This window comes from Rhinolophus ferrumequinum, chromosome 5 (genome assembly GCF_004115265.2).
Source record: "Rhinolophus ferrumequinum isolate MPI-CBG mRhiFer1 chromosome 5, mRhiFer1_v1.p, whole genome shotgun sequence".
NCBI lineage: Eukaryota > Metazoa > Chordata > Mammalia > Chiroptera > Rhinolophidae > Rhinolophus > Rhinolophus ferrumequinum.
In genome coordinates, this window is record NC_046288.1 from 42,079,179 (window position 1) to 42,093,793 (window position 14,615).

Below are 14,615 nucleotides of genomic sequence, written 5' to 3' on the forward strand. Positions count from 1 at the left end.
TTTTTAGTCAGTAAAATGTACTTACAAAGACACATAAAAATACAGAGTCATATTCTCATCGAAAATAGGGCTAAAACACTAAAATAAACAAAATCTTTCTGCCTTATTTTTGGTTCTAATACAAAAAAATTTTCCATTTGTGATTTTTCTCATATGGATAGGTCGGTGTATTTGCTAACTTAACCTCACCCTAATACTGTCTCAAGCTGACCATTGCCATCAAATCCTGTTTGACAAATTCAAAATTAAGGCCAGAATACATAAATGGATTGCACTGTAAAGGAAAGAGTCATTGTAACTTACAAGCTAGCACTTTATTTGGGGCTAATTATTTCAAATGGCCTGTTGTGTCTTAGTGTTTTGGTATTTTGGTTGTCTCTTTTAGTGGTTTTAGAATACTACAGAGGGGGAACCTAAATGTGACCTTCCTAATCTTACATATGAGTCACCTAGTCCAGAGGATATCAATTTGCAAAAGTGCAAAAGTTACAAGGATTAATGGGTGACTCAAGCTTTTCTCAGACCACAGCCCTCTGCCCTCTGCCTCATGACATCTGTATTATTTTATCTAAAAAGAGTAACTACCCAGTATTTATACAGCCCAGTATTGAAACTCTCACTGCATGTGTTCTCAATCTGGCACTTTTTCTTTTCCATTTAATTAAACTTTTTTTCTCTCTTATCTCATATCAAACAAGAAAAAAATCGTCTGTAATCCATCAGGCACATACCATCTGCTTTTAGTCTTTTCTATGCATACATATTTTCTTAAAACCAAAAGTGAGCTTACGAGTGTATACAAAGCACGGAGATGAAGGGTATCATCTAGAATCAGATAGTCTGTGTCTGAATCCTGGCTCTCCCACAGCCTGCAGATCTGAACTTGAACTGGTTACTTAGTCTTTAAGTGGTTATTGGTAACCAGAGAAAACAATCTCCCAAGGTAGTTACAGAGATTAAATGAGATAATGTCTTCGTAAAGCATGGAACAGAGTCATTATCTCTGTCTGGTTAGCACTCAGCAAATCATAGCTATTATTATGTAAACTGTTCTGTTGGTTCCCTGTCATTCAATACCTTGCTACAACTTCATACTTAATGCTGTAGTTTTCGATGGTTTGTGATGTACCATAATAAATTTAACCAATTATTCACGAAACACCCTTGCAGCTATGTCATTGCACACACCCAGATAAATTCCAGAAAGGGAATTGCTGAAGCAAAAGGTTATGCCATTGAAAAATTATAATACATGTATCCAAATTTTCCACAAAAAGTTTGTGCCAAATTCAGTCTCTCGACAATTTAAAGGTTCTTGTTCTCCTAAACTCTCACAAAAACGTTTAATTTTTTAGAATTTGACAGATAACAAATGGCTTATCAGTTGTTTTAACTTATATTTCTTTGACTTAGTGAGTGAAAATAAACTTTTATAATGCTTTATGATTGCTGGTTTATTTTTTAAATTTTCTCTGTAAGCTCTTTCCCATTTCTTTCTATTAGTTTTGTAGATGGCAGAACGAGTAAACAGAAGACCCTGCATCTCTGATATTATTGATGTGCTGGACTATCTCTAAATTGCTGAAATCACTGTCATGTTTTATGTACCTTGCAATCAAACCTCAGAATATCAAAATTAGCATTTCTTTACAATCCTAACTGAAAGCTTTAGAGCCATCTAGAGTCCACACCCTGACACACACACTGAGATCTAAAATGGCATTAGCAGGGATGAGTTGTGGCCATGTGCTTTTGCAGGCAGTGTCATGACATAAAGAGACAAACAGGGAAGATGTCCTCCAGTGAAGGGAACAGACAGGCTCATTCATGAAATCACTTGAGCCTCCTTCTGAAAACTTCAAAAATAACTGAGAGATTTGGTGGGGGCTGGGCAGGATGGAGGGTGGTAATATCCTTCATAAAAATCACACCAGTGAGGGGCTTGCTTGTGCAGTTTTCACAAGAGTTATCAGTGCGTGATGGAATGTCAGCAGAAGTCACAAGGATACAAATTTATTTAATGTCGATAAAGGATATGGTTATTATACAGATGGGCAAACTAAGCACTCTTCTCATTAAAGAAACAAACCTCCTGGGCCTGTAACTCCATGAATCAGGTACCTAATAACAAAGCTCCCACAGGGACCTATGACAAGCTCTCTTCACCGAACTTACAGCATTTTTAATTACCCTCTGTTAGATATAATACACACACACACACACACACACACACACACACACACACACATACATATATATGTTTTTTTTTCTTTAACTTCCATGGCTGAAAGTGTTTTTGTAAATAATGTTTCATTGAGCCAAAAATGGTAGCCTAAACGACCTGTCTTGGATCATGGAGTCTAAACCGCCAGCAGCATCGCTAGGTGGAAAAGACAGCATGTACACCCTCCCAGTTCCTACTGGAACTTCAAATTAATTTCCAGTGGCTATTTCTGCCAGATTATTTTAGCCAGGCACCGTTGAACTGCAGGAGCCTCCCCTTGTTTACACGTGGGCTTCCAGGACCATTGTCCCAGCCAATCTACAGGAGTGGACATTTCTTTATGCAGACTCTGGGCCTATCCCAGAGCTGGCCCCACTTCACCTCTCCACCCCTTGTCTATAGCTCATGCAAATTCTTTCAGGCTACCCCTTTCTTCACCCTCCTCCCACTTGATGTATTAAAACATTTGCAAAACTCTGGGCAGGGGACATGCTGTCTTTCCCACCTAGCCATGTTGCTGGTGGTTTAGTCTCCATGCCCCAGGACTGGTCTTTTTGCTAGCATTTTTGGCTCAGTAAGGCCTTGCTTATAAAAAGGCTTTCAGCCACGGAAGGTAATAATTTTTTGCTTAACATTTGGCCCCTAATGTGGGGCAAAGCTTTGGAGAAGCAGAGAGGTATGCTGCTCTCTCGAATCTGAGCATGATGTCCACAGAACCCCCCTGAAGCTCATCGGATTCTGGGTGCCATCTCTTTCTGCCCCTCCAAAGCCTTGGATCTTGGGGAATCCTCACTCTGTGATAGAAGCATATGGTTTTATTGCGACAGGGTGGTGTATTCTTTCAGGAAAGTTTCCATAGGTGCAGCTCAAAAAGTCATGAGGGTTTGTTCCTTCATGTCGGTACCAGGTCAGTACAGCGAATGTGAAGGAGAGACTCACTGGTTCTTCATCTGACTTGTGATTTTTTTCAGGGGATACCCTCAGTTTTCACGTACCTGTATTTCTTTTTTGTCTTTGTCTGAGAGAATTGGACATGTAGTGACATCTGGTGGCCATTCCATGTAATTAATTTGGGGTTTTGTTCCAAGTCAAAGCCATTAGCTTAGCTTTGGCAATTCTATAAGGGTCAGCTTTCCAAAGTGAAGATAATAGAATAGGCAGTGACCCACTGGGGAGGAGCACTCACAAAGCAGCATTCTACTGACCAGACACTATTTCTCAGACTTGATTGGTTGAAAGCAATTTAAATTATAGGAAATCAAAACTCCATAACTTACCCTGCCTCTTCCCCAAAACACTAGGTTGTTGCTCTGAGAGAAAATATGGGACTGACTTGTGCATTTTTTTTAATCTAAATGCATTAACCTTAATAAAAAATGACAAGTTAGAATGAGAATCTTTTTATCTTCTAAATTTAGATTAGCAGGAGAAAAAATTTGTGAAGCTAGTTTCTTGGGCCTACCGTGTTTCCCTGAAAATAAGACCTAGCTGGACCATCAGCTCTAATGCACCTTTTGGGAAAACATTAATATAAGATGCAGTCTTCTATTATATCATATAAGACCCGGTATCATATTATATTATATTATTATATTATATTATATTATATTATATTATATTATATTATATTATACCATATTAAAATAAGGCCTGGTCTTACATTAATTTTGCTCCAGAAGATACTTTAGAGCTGATTTCCCAATAAGGTGGAAATTTTAAAAATATTATCAAGATATAAGATTATGAAAATTGGTATATTTGAACAGGATTTAATAATTGATCAGAAATTTGGCCAAATTGGAAGTTGATTTTTCAGTCTAAAAGGAATATTTTAAAAGTTTCATCAGGTCTTCCTGCTGAGTAATCAGAAATACAAACCCAATCCACAGCTGCCTGAGGCTGGGAAACCAAAGGAAAAAATTGAAAAAGCGGCACTTTTAAAACACAAGCAGGGCTGGCCTGTGGCTCAGGTGGATGGAGCTCCATGCTCCTAACTCCAAAGGCTGCTGGTTCGATTCCCACAGGGGCCAGTGGGCTCTTAACCACAAGGTTGCCAATTCCATTCCTCAACTCCTGCAAGGGATGGTGGGCAGCGCCCCCTGCAACTAAGTTTGAACACAGCACCTTGAGCTGAGCTGCTGCTGAGCTCCTGGATGGCTCAGTTGGTTGGAGCCCATCCTCTCAACCACCAGATTGCAGGTTTGACTCCCAAAATGGATGGTGGGCTGCTCCCCCTGCAACTAGCAATGGCAACTGGACCTGGAGCTGAGCTGTGCCCTCCACAACTAAGATTGAAGGACAACAACTTGACTTAGAAAAAGTCCTGGAGGTACACACTGTTTCCCAATAAACTCATGTTCCCCTTCCCCAATAAAAATCTTTAGGAAAAAAAAAAAACACAAGCAGCTGAGGTCTGCTAAATCTGACCTCCCTTTTGTCCAGCCTCCTTAAAATTGTCAAGGGCAAATAAAAAGTTTTGTGTCTTCTTGCCTTTCTCCTACACAGCGGGGATCAGCACTGGACTGCAGATCCAGCATGATTCTAGGTCTCTGCAAAAACCACGAGGACCATTTGGATAGGCCTGAGTATCTCATGGCCTTCTTTTGGCACAGAGAAGCAAAGGTCCAAATTCCCAGGTGGAAGCCTGCACCGTGAATGCAGAAAAACAAGGCTGTCAGGGTTGGATACAATGGAATGGCAGCCAAATGGGTACAGCGATGACCACTTGCCTTGCAGGAGGACAGCAGAGAGAAAGCTGGATGCCAAGTACCCTTATGTGTGCCATGCCTAGCTGAATGCCATCAGGAACAAAACTCGGTCAACGTGAAAGGCTCTACTACTATGTATGTGGCCTTGTTCCAACGTAATGAATGTGCTAAGCTCGCCATCCAGGCAGGTATCAGGAAGTTATTTTCATGTCCGATAAATACCATGATGGTGAGGAGACAACAGCTGCAAGGCTCATGTTTGTATGGCTGGGGTGACCTTTAGGAAATTCACACGAAACTGCAGCAAGATTGTCACTGACTTTGATTCAGTTAACAGCAGCGAGTCAGAAGCTTCAGTGAGTTACAGCTCATGAAATCTCTAAAAGACTGGAACCATCTTCTCCTCAGGAGCTGCTGATGCCTTTCATCTTGAAGTTACAGGTAACTTCTTAGAGCCAGTTCAGCAAAAGCAGACATCTGAAAAATATAAAGCTTCAAATCGCCCTGATTCTCCCTCCTGTCACGTGGCATCTGCATCTGTTTAAGCTATTGATTTAGGGCTTAAGATAAAGGAGCCTGTAGAGGGCCTGCCACAAAGGGCTGAAGTGGGGTGCCTTCCCCTTTTGTGTCCCTGTTCACTGGGATGCTGGTGGCTCTGCAGAAGGGCATCACATGTCTTTGTCACGCAGTGCGTCTCACAGCTGCTCCTCCTGCTGCATGTGCTGGAAGGGCTAATAAATGAGTGTGTTCCTACGGGATGAACAGAACATCTGGCCCAAATGAAGCAAAACTTGTAGTGCCCTTGGGGAAAAAAAATCTAGGACCCACATGACAGTGGCATTAAAGTATGTGCTTTAGAGATTTAAGGAAACTCCCACCCACCCAAAAACACCTAGACAGGATGGCGCATCTGTCCTGACGGTCGATGAGCACGACTGAGCTCTGGATACTCTCTGCTTCTGCCGTCCTGCTTCCCACTGGACAGTGTGGCACGTTGTCCCTCTGGGAGAGGGCATCTCTGTTGTTTTTGCCTCTTATTTTTCTTTTGGTCACAAGGAGGTCTTACACTGGTTTATCTGAATAGTGAGTTGCTCCCAGAGGGGGCAGCCTGGCTCCTCCTGTCGTCCCTGAGGCCACGCTGTGCTGTGGTGGTGGGGATTGTGTGGATGCGAGGGTGGGTCAGGCACCACTTCTGCCACCTGGAAACATGTTGTCACTCCTCCACGTGCCAACTCCATTTATCTCCAAGGCCACTCCACAACCGGGGAGTAAATTAATTCCTATCCTCTACGTGAAATGTGAGGAAATTCAGCCCGTCTCAAGGCGGTTTATTCCAGATCTATTGGTGACGGGAGCTCATTTGTGCTCCTGGCCACATGTCTTCCTTCACTGACACAAATCGCACCTTCCTAATCACTGTGACTTAGGGACTATGTGGCTGTGCACCTTTAATCTCATTTCATTTTAATAACCATGCCTGTTACCTTTGTTGACAAAATGGTTTCTTTATCCTAAAGATAATTACTGTTTTAAAGTGCTCTTAAATTTTTATGAAATTTTACTTTCTCTCTGAGGTTTTGCATTTCATATTCTGGCGCATTTTGTAATTTGGCTGCTTATCAGTTATTAAAATCTAAAAGAAAAAAATCTTCTCTACAATTATTAGTAATTCTGTTTATGTTTTGATCTTGTTGTAATCTGTTTTATTTGTTTGTATGTTTTATGTCTGTTATAGAGGCTTTTTTTTACCTCTGAAGATATTGTTAATTTTAATACTTAATTGGCTTATATAAATGAAGAAATATAATAGAAACTAACCTATTATTTTCCAGATTTAGCAAATATTTAATATTAAAGTGAGATAGGATAGGGCAGGACACCCGGGGGCCAGGGGACAGGAAACAAAATACCAGCCAAGGACAAAAACCAATGAACCAGGATGGGGTACAAAGAGGCCAGAACTGACCAAGACCAAGATGGTGACCTCCAAGTAACCTCCAGCCTCATTATACCCTCATTAAAATACATTTCTATACTATATAACACACCCACCATCGCCATGACACTCTGGAATAGACCATAGAAACACAAAAAGAGGGTATATCACCGATGTCAGAAAAGCCCATCCATTTCCTGAAATTAATAGACGATTCCTCCCCTTCATTTCCAGTAAACTACCTACCAAAACAAAAATTACTGCCACACCTCAAATCGAGGTTGTCTCTCCCTCAGAGGCAACCTCTGCTCTGCCTATGGAGTAGGTCTCTAACCAATAAACTACTTTCGCTTTGCTATCTGGCTTGTTCTGAAATTCTTTCCGACACATAGCCAAGAACCCTCTTTCCTGTAGCAAAAGCTAGTTTAAGTTTGGTTTGAATAGACATGTCTTTTAAAGTTATTAACTTTAAATACAATATTTTGTTCTAACTGGGTTTATGAAAATAAGTTCATGTTTTCTCTGTTACAAAATTTGTCAATAGCTTGGACAATAATTGACTTTAAAATCTTATACTGTTATTAAGAGCTAATAAATTAAATAAATAAAAGATTCTCGATAACACTTTTTAGTAATAATTATGTTGTATGATATGTATGTATATATAACATACATATTATATATATATACAGACACACAGACACTTAAACATAGTTTCCCAAAATCTTTTGGTAACTTGAAACTTTAGAGTTTTATTCAGTTAAATAATAAAAATCATTAAATATCAAAAGTAAGTTTACCTACTATTGTCTTCCTATTACAGAGAAATGAAAAGATAAATTTGGATTTGTTAATGAATACGTCTTGTACTTTTTTTTTTTTAATGTTTCCCAAAAAAATGCAAAAGTAATTGCGGTTTTTGCAATTATTATTATTATTTTTTTAAAGTTTATTGGGGTGACCATTATTAGTAAAGTTACATAGATTTCAGGTGTACAATTCTGTATTACATTATCTATAAATCCCATTGTGTGTTCACCACCCAGTCATTTCTTCCATCACCATATATTTGATCCCCTTTACTCTCATCTACCACCCTTGTCCCTCCTTACCCTCTAGTAACCACTAACCTATTGTCTGTGTCTATGAGTCTTTGTTTCTCATTTGTTTGTCTTGTTCTTTTGTTGTTTTTGGTTTATATACCACATATCAGTGAAATCATATGGTTCTCTGCTTTTTCTGTCTGACTTATTTCGCTTCCCATTATAATCTCAAGATCCATCCATGTTGTCACAAATGGTCCTATTTCATCTTTTCTTACCACCGAATACTATTCCATTGTGTATATATACCACAACTTCTATATTCATTCATCTATCGAAGGACATTTTGGTTGTTTCCATGTCTTTGCCACCGTAAATAAAGCTGCAATGAACGTTGGAGCACACGTGTCTTCATGTATAAATGTTTTCAGATTTTTTGGGTAGATACCCAAGAGAGGAATTGCTGGGTCATATGGTAATTCTATTCGTAATTTTTTGAGGAACCTCCACACTGCCTTCCATAGTGGCTGCACCAGTCTGCATTCCCACCAACAGTGTATGAGGGTTCCTTTTTCTCCACAGCCTCTCCAACACTTGTTACTATTTGTCTTGTTGATGATAACCATTCTAACTGGGGTGAGGTGATATCTCATTGTGGTTTTTATTTGCATTTCTCTGATGATTAGTGATGTTGAGCATTTTTTCATATGTCTATTTGCCATTTGTATGTCCTCTTTGGAGAAATGCCTCTTCAGATCCTCTGCCCATTTTTCAATTGGGTTGTTTTTTTGTTGTTGAGTTGCATGAGTTCTTTGTATATTTTGGATATTAGCCCCTTATCGGAGCCACTGTTTGCAAAAATCTTCTACCATTCAGTTGGTTGCCTCTTTATTTTGTCGATGGTTTCTTTTACTGTGCAGAAGCTTTGAAGTTTGATATAGTCCCATTCATTTATTTTAGCTTTTACTTCCCTTGCCTTTGGAGTCAAATTCATTAAATGCTCTTTGAACCCAAGGTCCTTAAGTTCAGTACCTGTTTTCTTCAATGCAGTTTATTGTTTCAGGTCTTATGCTTAAGTCTTTGATCCATTTGAATTAATTTTGGTACATGGTGACAGATAGTCCGGTTTCATTCTTTTGCACGAAGCTTTCCAATTCTCCCAGCACCATTTATTGAAGAGGCTGTCTTTTCTCCATTGTATGGTTTTTGCTTCTTTGTCAAAAATTATCTGTCCATATTTATGTGATTTTATTTCTGGGTTCTCAATTCTATGCCATTGGTCTATGAGTTTGTTTTTCTGCCAATACCATGCTGTTTTGATTATTATTGCCCTGTAGTACAAGCTAAAGTCAGGAGTGTGATACCTCCAGCATTGTTCTTTTTTCTTAAGATTGCTTTGGCTATTCGGGGTCTTTTGTGGTTCCAAACAAATCTGGTGATTTTTTGTTCTATTTCTTTAAAAAATGCCATTTGGATTTTGATGGGGATTGCATTAAGTCTGTATATTTTGTGATTATTTTTAATAAACCACAATTACTTTTGTACCAACCTAATAATATTGAATCACAACTGTAATTGTACCAAAAAAATTGACATTCTGAAGTAAAATTATATAAAATATTATCCTTCTTACTATATAACACTTAAGCTTTTACTTATAGTTTTAAAAATGTTTAGCATAAAAATGACTAAGATGGTAAATTTTATGTGTGCTTTTTACTATAATAATTTTTTAAATAGTCATATGAAAAGATAATTGTAATACAAGGGAGTATGACAGGATACATTTAAATTTTTATTAATTATAAAAGTAGGTACTGTTAATATTTATGGCTGTTTTGCTTAAATATATTTTGTATATGAATTAGAGCCATATGTGTTTGTGTGTGTATACATATATATGTATATATATATATGTATAGATGTGTGTATATACACACATGTGTGTGTGTGTATATATATATATATATATATATATATATATTTCCTGCAGAATATATTCCTGTGTGAGGAAGAGTATATACAGAGAACTGTAAGACAGGGTTATGGAAAAAGAAGGAACTGTACCAAGAACAGGAAAAACTGATTGACCCTGATGGTTATATAATAATCAGGTCAAGAGAGGATGTGATATGTCTTACAAGATGATGTATTCATCAAATGCTATAAAAAGAAAAAAATGTTACTTCAGATTCAAAGAGAAAATGGAACGCTATGTCCCTAGAATGATGTAGCAACAATATGGCAGGGCACCTGCTGATGCTAAATGATATTCCAACATGACCAGTCACGGGGTCTACACGCTGGTGATCCTCAGTTAACTTAACTCATGTAATACTGAAAAATACTAACTTTTCAAAATGGGATTACGTGCAATATAATCTCCTGAAGTGGATCCTGGCACAGAAAAAGAGTATTAGTGGGAAAGTGGTGACATGAATAAAGTGCTCAGTTTAATCAACAGTAATATACCAATGTTATTTCTTAGTTTTGACGTATAACATGTATACAAAATGTTAATATTAAGAGAAGCTGGGCAAAGCGTACATGGGAACATTCTACACTACCTTGTAACTTTTCTGTAAATCTAAAATTATTCCAAAATTAACACTTTATGAAAAGGGGGAGGGGGAATATCATTAAGGTTGTACCTACCCACACAGGAACACAACACTGAGCTGCAGTGATGTTCTGATGACAGCACAGAGGGGAGTATACACGCTTCATTTCAAAATAACCCAGAGAGACATGGGGAAGTAGTGACTAGGACAGGGGCACGAGAGAGGCTTCCACACACTGGTAATTCCTTTCTCATCACCTGCATGGATGTGATCCTTTTATGATAAAGGGACTGTACTTTTTATTACATTACCGCTCAATAAAAAAGAAGTTAAAAAATACTTACTTATTAGTACTAAAAGTTAGAGTAATGCCAAAATAAATGAGATGTACTTGTGGGGAAGAAAAGAACCTATATAGGGCCAGTCAGAGCAGTCATTATAAGTAAAATACTCAGAGCTGGGAAAGAACTTGGAAATTACCAACTCCTGGCATAAAGTTCTTTATGTTGGTGCCCTGGAGATACGGATGCAGCTGGGCTCGCAGGCCCAGACATCTGCATTTGAGCCAAGTTCCCAGGTGATCTGATGCACACCCAGATCCTACCACTGAACTACCCCAGGAAGGGTAAGTCGCCAGGTTGCCGTCTCTCTACACCTGCAGTCCAAAGGCCCAGCCAGGACCCCTGGGATATTCTAATTTCACAACAGATAAATCTCAGTAAGACCTACTCACCTTACATGGCTAATCAAAGCTTTTTCTAACAGAATGGCTTTACTACATTATAAATAACACTGAGTTTTCCAACATAGTTTAGATTTCATACTTCTGCTACCGTATCAATACATTTGTTATTTACTTATTAAATTATGGCACTTTATAAATTCATGCAATATTGAAGTTAGAGGGCACCTAACCCACCTATTTCTTTTAAAGATGAGGAAACTCATACCAGAGATATTAGTAACTTGTCACGAGTTTCTAGAATTCTTCTTTAGTCAATAAAGTAAACTACACTTCTCCCTTGTGGTTACTGTCCGACTAGATGAACTTATAAACAGTACAGAATATCACTAGTTTATGACTTGGGTTATTTCAAGTACAATTCAGTTCATGTGATTTCTGTGAAAGTTTCTGTTGAAAATTATTCTGGCTGCACAACAGTATGATGGCAAATGAAAAGACAATAAAATATTTCATTGAATACTAAATTAAATCAAAGTGTTCCACTTTAATGTGTAGAAAAATTATGTAAATCAGAGAGGAATTTAGGAAAATTTCTTAAGAAATAACAACTTTAGGTAGGCAATTGTAAGGAAGATAACAGTCATGCACGCCAAGGCCACGTGATTCTTCCACATGCCCCAAGGTGAGAGGTCGATGCCCTGGTTTATCAAGTATTCCTCGCCGGTACAGCTGAAATGCAACAGAAACAGAATATGACTTCATTCTCACCATCTGTCCAATTTCACTCAATATATTCATTGTTCCTTCGTTAAAGAAGCCTATAGGTTATCAAGCCTTAAATAACTATTCCTTCATATAAAATACGCAACAATGAGCACTTACAATTATGCTAGATATTATGCTAAGAAACCTGCACATAACGCTTCAGTTAATTCCTAATATAATCCAATGGGGTAGATATTATACACATTCAAGACATAAAGAGACTAAGGTTTAAGGAACTTAGTCAGACTCACAGACTCACACTTTGAACTAAGTTGCCTCTCCTGATTCATTTGTTTCCAAATCTATGATGCTGCTCTCTTCAAAGGGCAGAAACATTTACCAAGTAATTTTTCACTTACTCCTGATGGGGAAAACCTCAGCTTTAACACGTGACATCTAGCGGTCTCACAAAAATGATCAATGCCCTGTAGGGAACTCATTACCCACAAACCACCCGTACAAAAGAAGGCAGGCTAAGAATTCCAACTAGGAGGAGAGGCGAGGAAGGGCTTCCTGCCACAGCTGTACTTGCTCAGCTCTTACACCAACAGTGGAATGAGCATCTCAGAGGCTCAGGGACAAGAGCTCACCAGCAGGCCCCGTAATCAGGTGTAGGCCTTGTAGCTGGAGGAGAGCAGGATGCAGTACCCTGCCACAGGTGAGACAAGCACCTGGTACTAAAAATATCTGGTACAGTAGCAAAATTACCTGGTACCATTTTTGTATGACTGTTGGAATTTACTAGTTCCAAATAAATATCATACCCAGATCAATAGAGTTGAGTGGGCAGAATAAAGAAAACTTCTCTTCATACAGGTTTCTGGCAATACACTGACCCTTGAACTACATGGGAAGGGAAGATTAGAGAACTGACGCTCCCCACAGACAAAAATTCACTTATAACTTTTGACTCCCCATTAAATTTAACTCTAATGGCATATTGAAAGCCCTACTCACAACATAAATAGTTGCTTGACACATATTTTGTAGGTTATCTGTATTATATACTGTATTCCTACAATGAAGTAAGCTAGAGAAAATGTAATTTAAAAAATCATAAGGAAGAAAAAATATATTTACACTATTTATGGAAAAAGAAACCCCATGTAAGTGAGCCCCTGCAGTTCTAACGCATGTTGTTCAAGGATCAACTACTTCAAAATAGCATTTGTGCTATTATTCAAAATTATTTCTGTTCTACTTGAATGGTCATGAGATTCAGAATACCAGAATTCTCTTTTCCCATTAATTACAGTATCAAAACCAAAGCATTAACAACAATCATTGAAAAGGAAAGTGTTATTTAATTTTTAAAACAACTTCTAAGTTTATTAAAATTGACATTTCGTTACTTGACATTTGTTTTACTGACATTACACAAAAAAATGGGATTCCTTCTCTTCTTATTGAAATATGTGTTTCTCCCTCTATAGGATATCTCTTTCGACAGGTAGTATTCCAAGTCAGTTTAAAAATAAAAATAAAAAAAACACTGCAGAGTTTGATTTCATTATGTCTCATAAACGGAGGAGGAAGGGGCACGTGCCACGACTGTGGCAGGAAAAGGTTCACTCCTTTCCGCTTCTGCTGCCCTTTTAGCTCTTACTACTGACCATGGGTTGGGTTCCCAGGAAGCCATTAGTTTGTGGATCCACACACTTCACATAAGCCATACAGTGCAGATACTGCAAGGCCTTGCTAAAACACCAACGCAGCTCATTTCAAACTCAGATATTCTGAAAATCAAAACTCACACCCACAATCAAAACAGTAAAAGGAAATTTTACAGGGTCCAAAACAAACAACACATAAGAACAATTTCTCCAGCATAAATACAATTTGACCGTAGTAGAATACCTACAAATTGTACAGCACTTTCACATGCATTAATAAACAACTCCCTTTACAGATAAGGAAATTTAGGCTCAGAGAAGTCACAGACCTGAAGGGACTCACACCAGCTCTGAGCCCAGTGGCCTTTCTATATCACACCAAACAGTAAGCAAACCCATATGACACTGAGTGCAAACTTACATGGCAAAGCTACAGGTATTGTTTGCTGTTACATTGAGTCCTGGGCAGAAGTTCTGTCCCAACAATTCATTATGCTGCAAAGCCTGAAACACAAGGGGGAGTGGGGAAAGGCAAATATTTTTAAAGTTTAAAAAGTTTAAAAAATTATCACAATCCCATCCTCCTAGTTTAACTTTACTGTTATTTCTAAAAACAAACCAAATATCACATGCACAGTTTTTGTCACACCAAGGCAACTACAATGAGTTTTCCTGACAATCAAGAGGTCTAACGATGGGATTTTGGCTTCTCATACAAAGGAAATAAAGTATTTGGTCAAGAGGGGAGACCTCAGGCTTTGTTACCCCAGAGCTCCTTCCTCCTTTTTGTCCCAATGTTATAACCCCATAAACATTATAATTAAAATGATACGGTGGTACTCAATGACCACTGTTAATTCACAGTAACATCTTTCATATCATTCTTGTTTGCTTTAATCAAAAGGACATAATTCTAGGGAGTCAGAAACTCAATTATATTACTTCAATGCATACAGTTTTCTTTGGAGCTGATTACCTTTCTTAAGCAAATAGTGGCTATATATATTATATAGTTTTAAATTCTCTTTCAATAATATAGAATATGAATTCTAGGCTCCCATTGTCTCATCTATTTCCTAT

At 38.2% G+C, this 14,615-nt stretch overlaps 1 protein-coding gene and 1 pseudogene across 1 annotated transcript in view; one reads left to right on the forward strand and one right to left on the reverse strand.

The window, feature by feature from the left end:
• Positions 1-4,759: 4,759 nt before the first annotated feature.
• LOC117022091 (deoxycytidylate deaminase-like) lies at positions 4,760-5,306 on the forward strand (annotated as a pseudogene).
• Positions 5,307-11,706: 6,400 nt separating this feature from the next.
• The window catches only part of LOC117022512 (broad substrate specificity ATP-binding cassette transporter ABCG2-like), a 29,671-nt gene continuing 26,762 nt past the window's right edge, over positions 11,707-14,615 (reverse strand). The window contains exons 14-15 of the mRNA XM_033106636.1: positions 13,957-14,039; positions 11,707-11,886 (exon numbers count right to left, since the gene is read on the reverse strand). Of these exons, the coding sequence (XP_032962527.1) occupies positions 11,739-11,886; positions 13,957-14,039 (231 nt within the window). The 3' untranslated portion in view covers positions 11,707-11,738. The remainder of the gene's footprint in view (positions 11,887-13,956; positions 14,040-14,615) is intronic.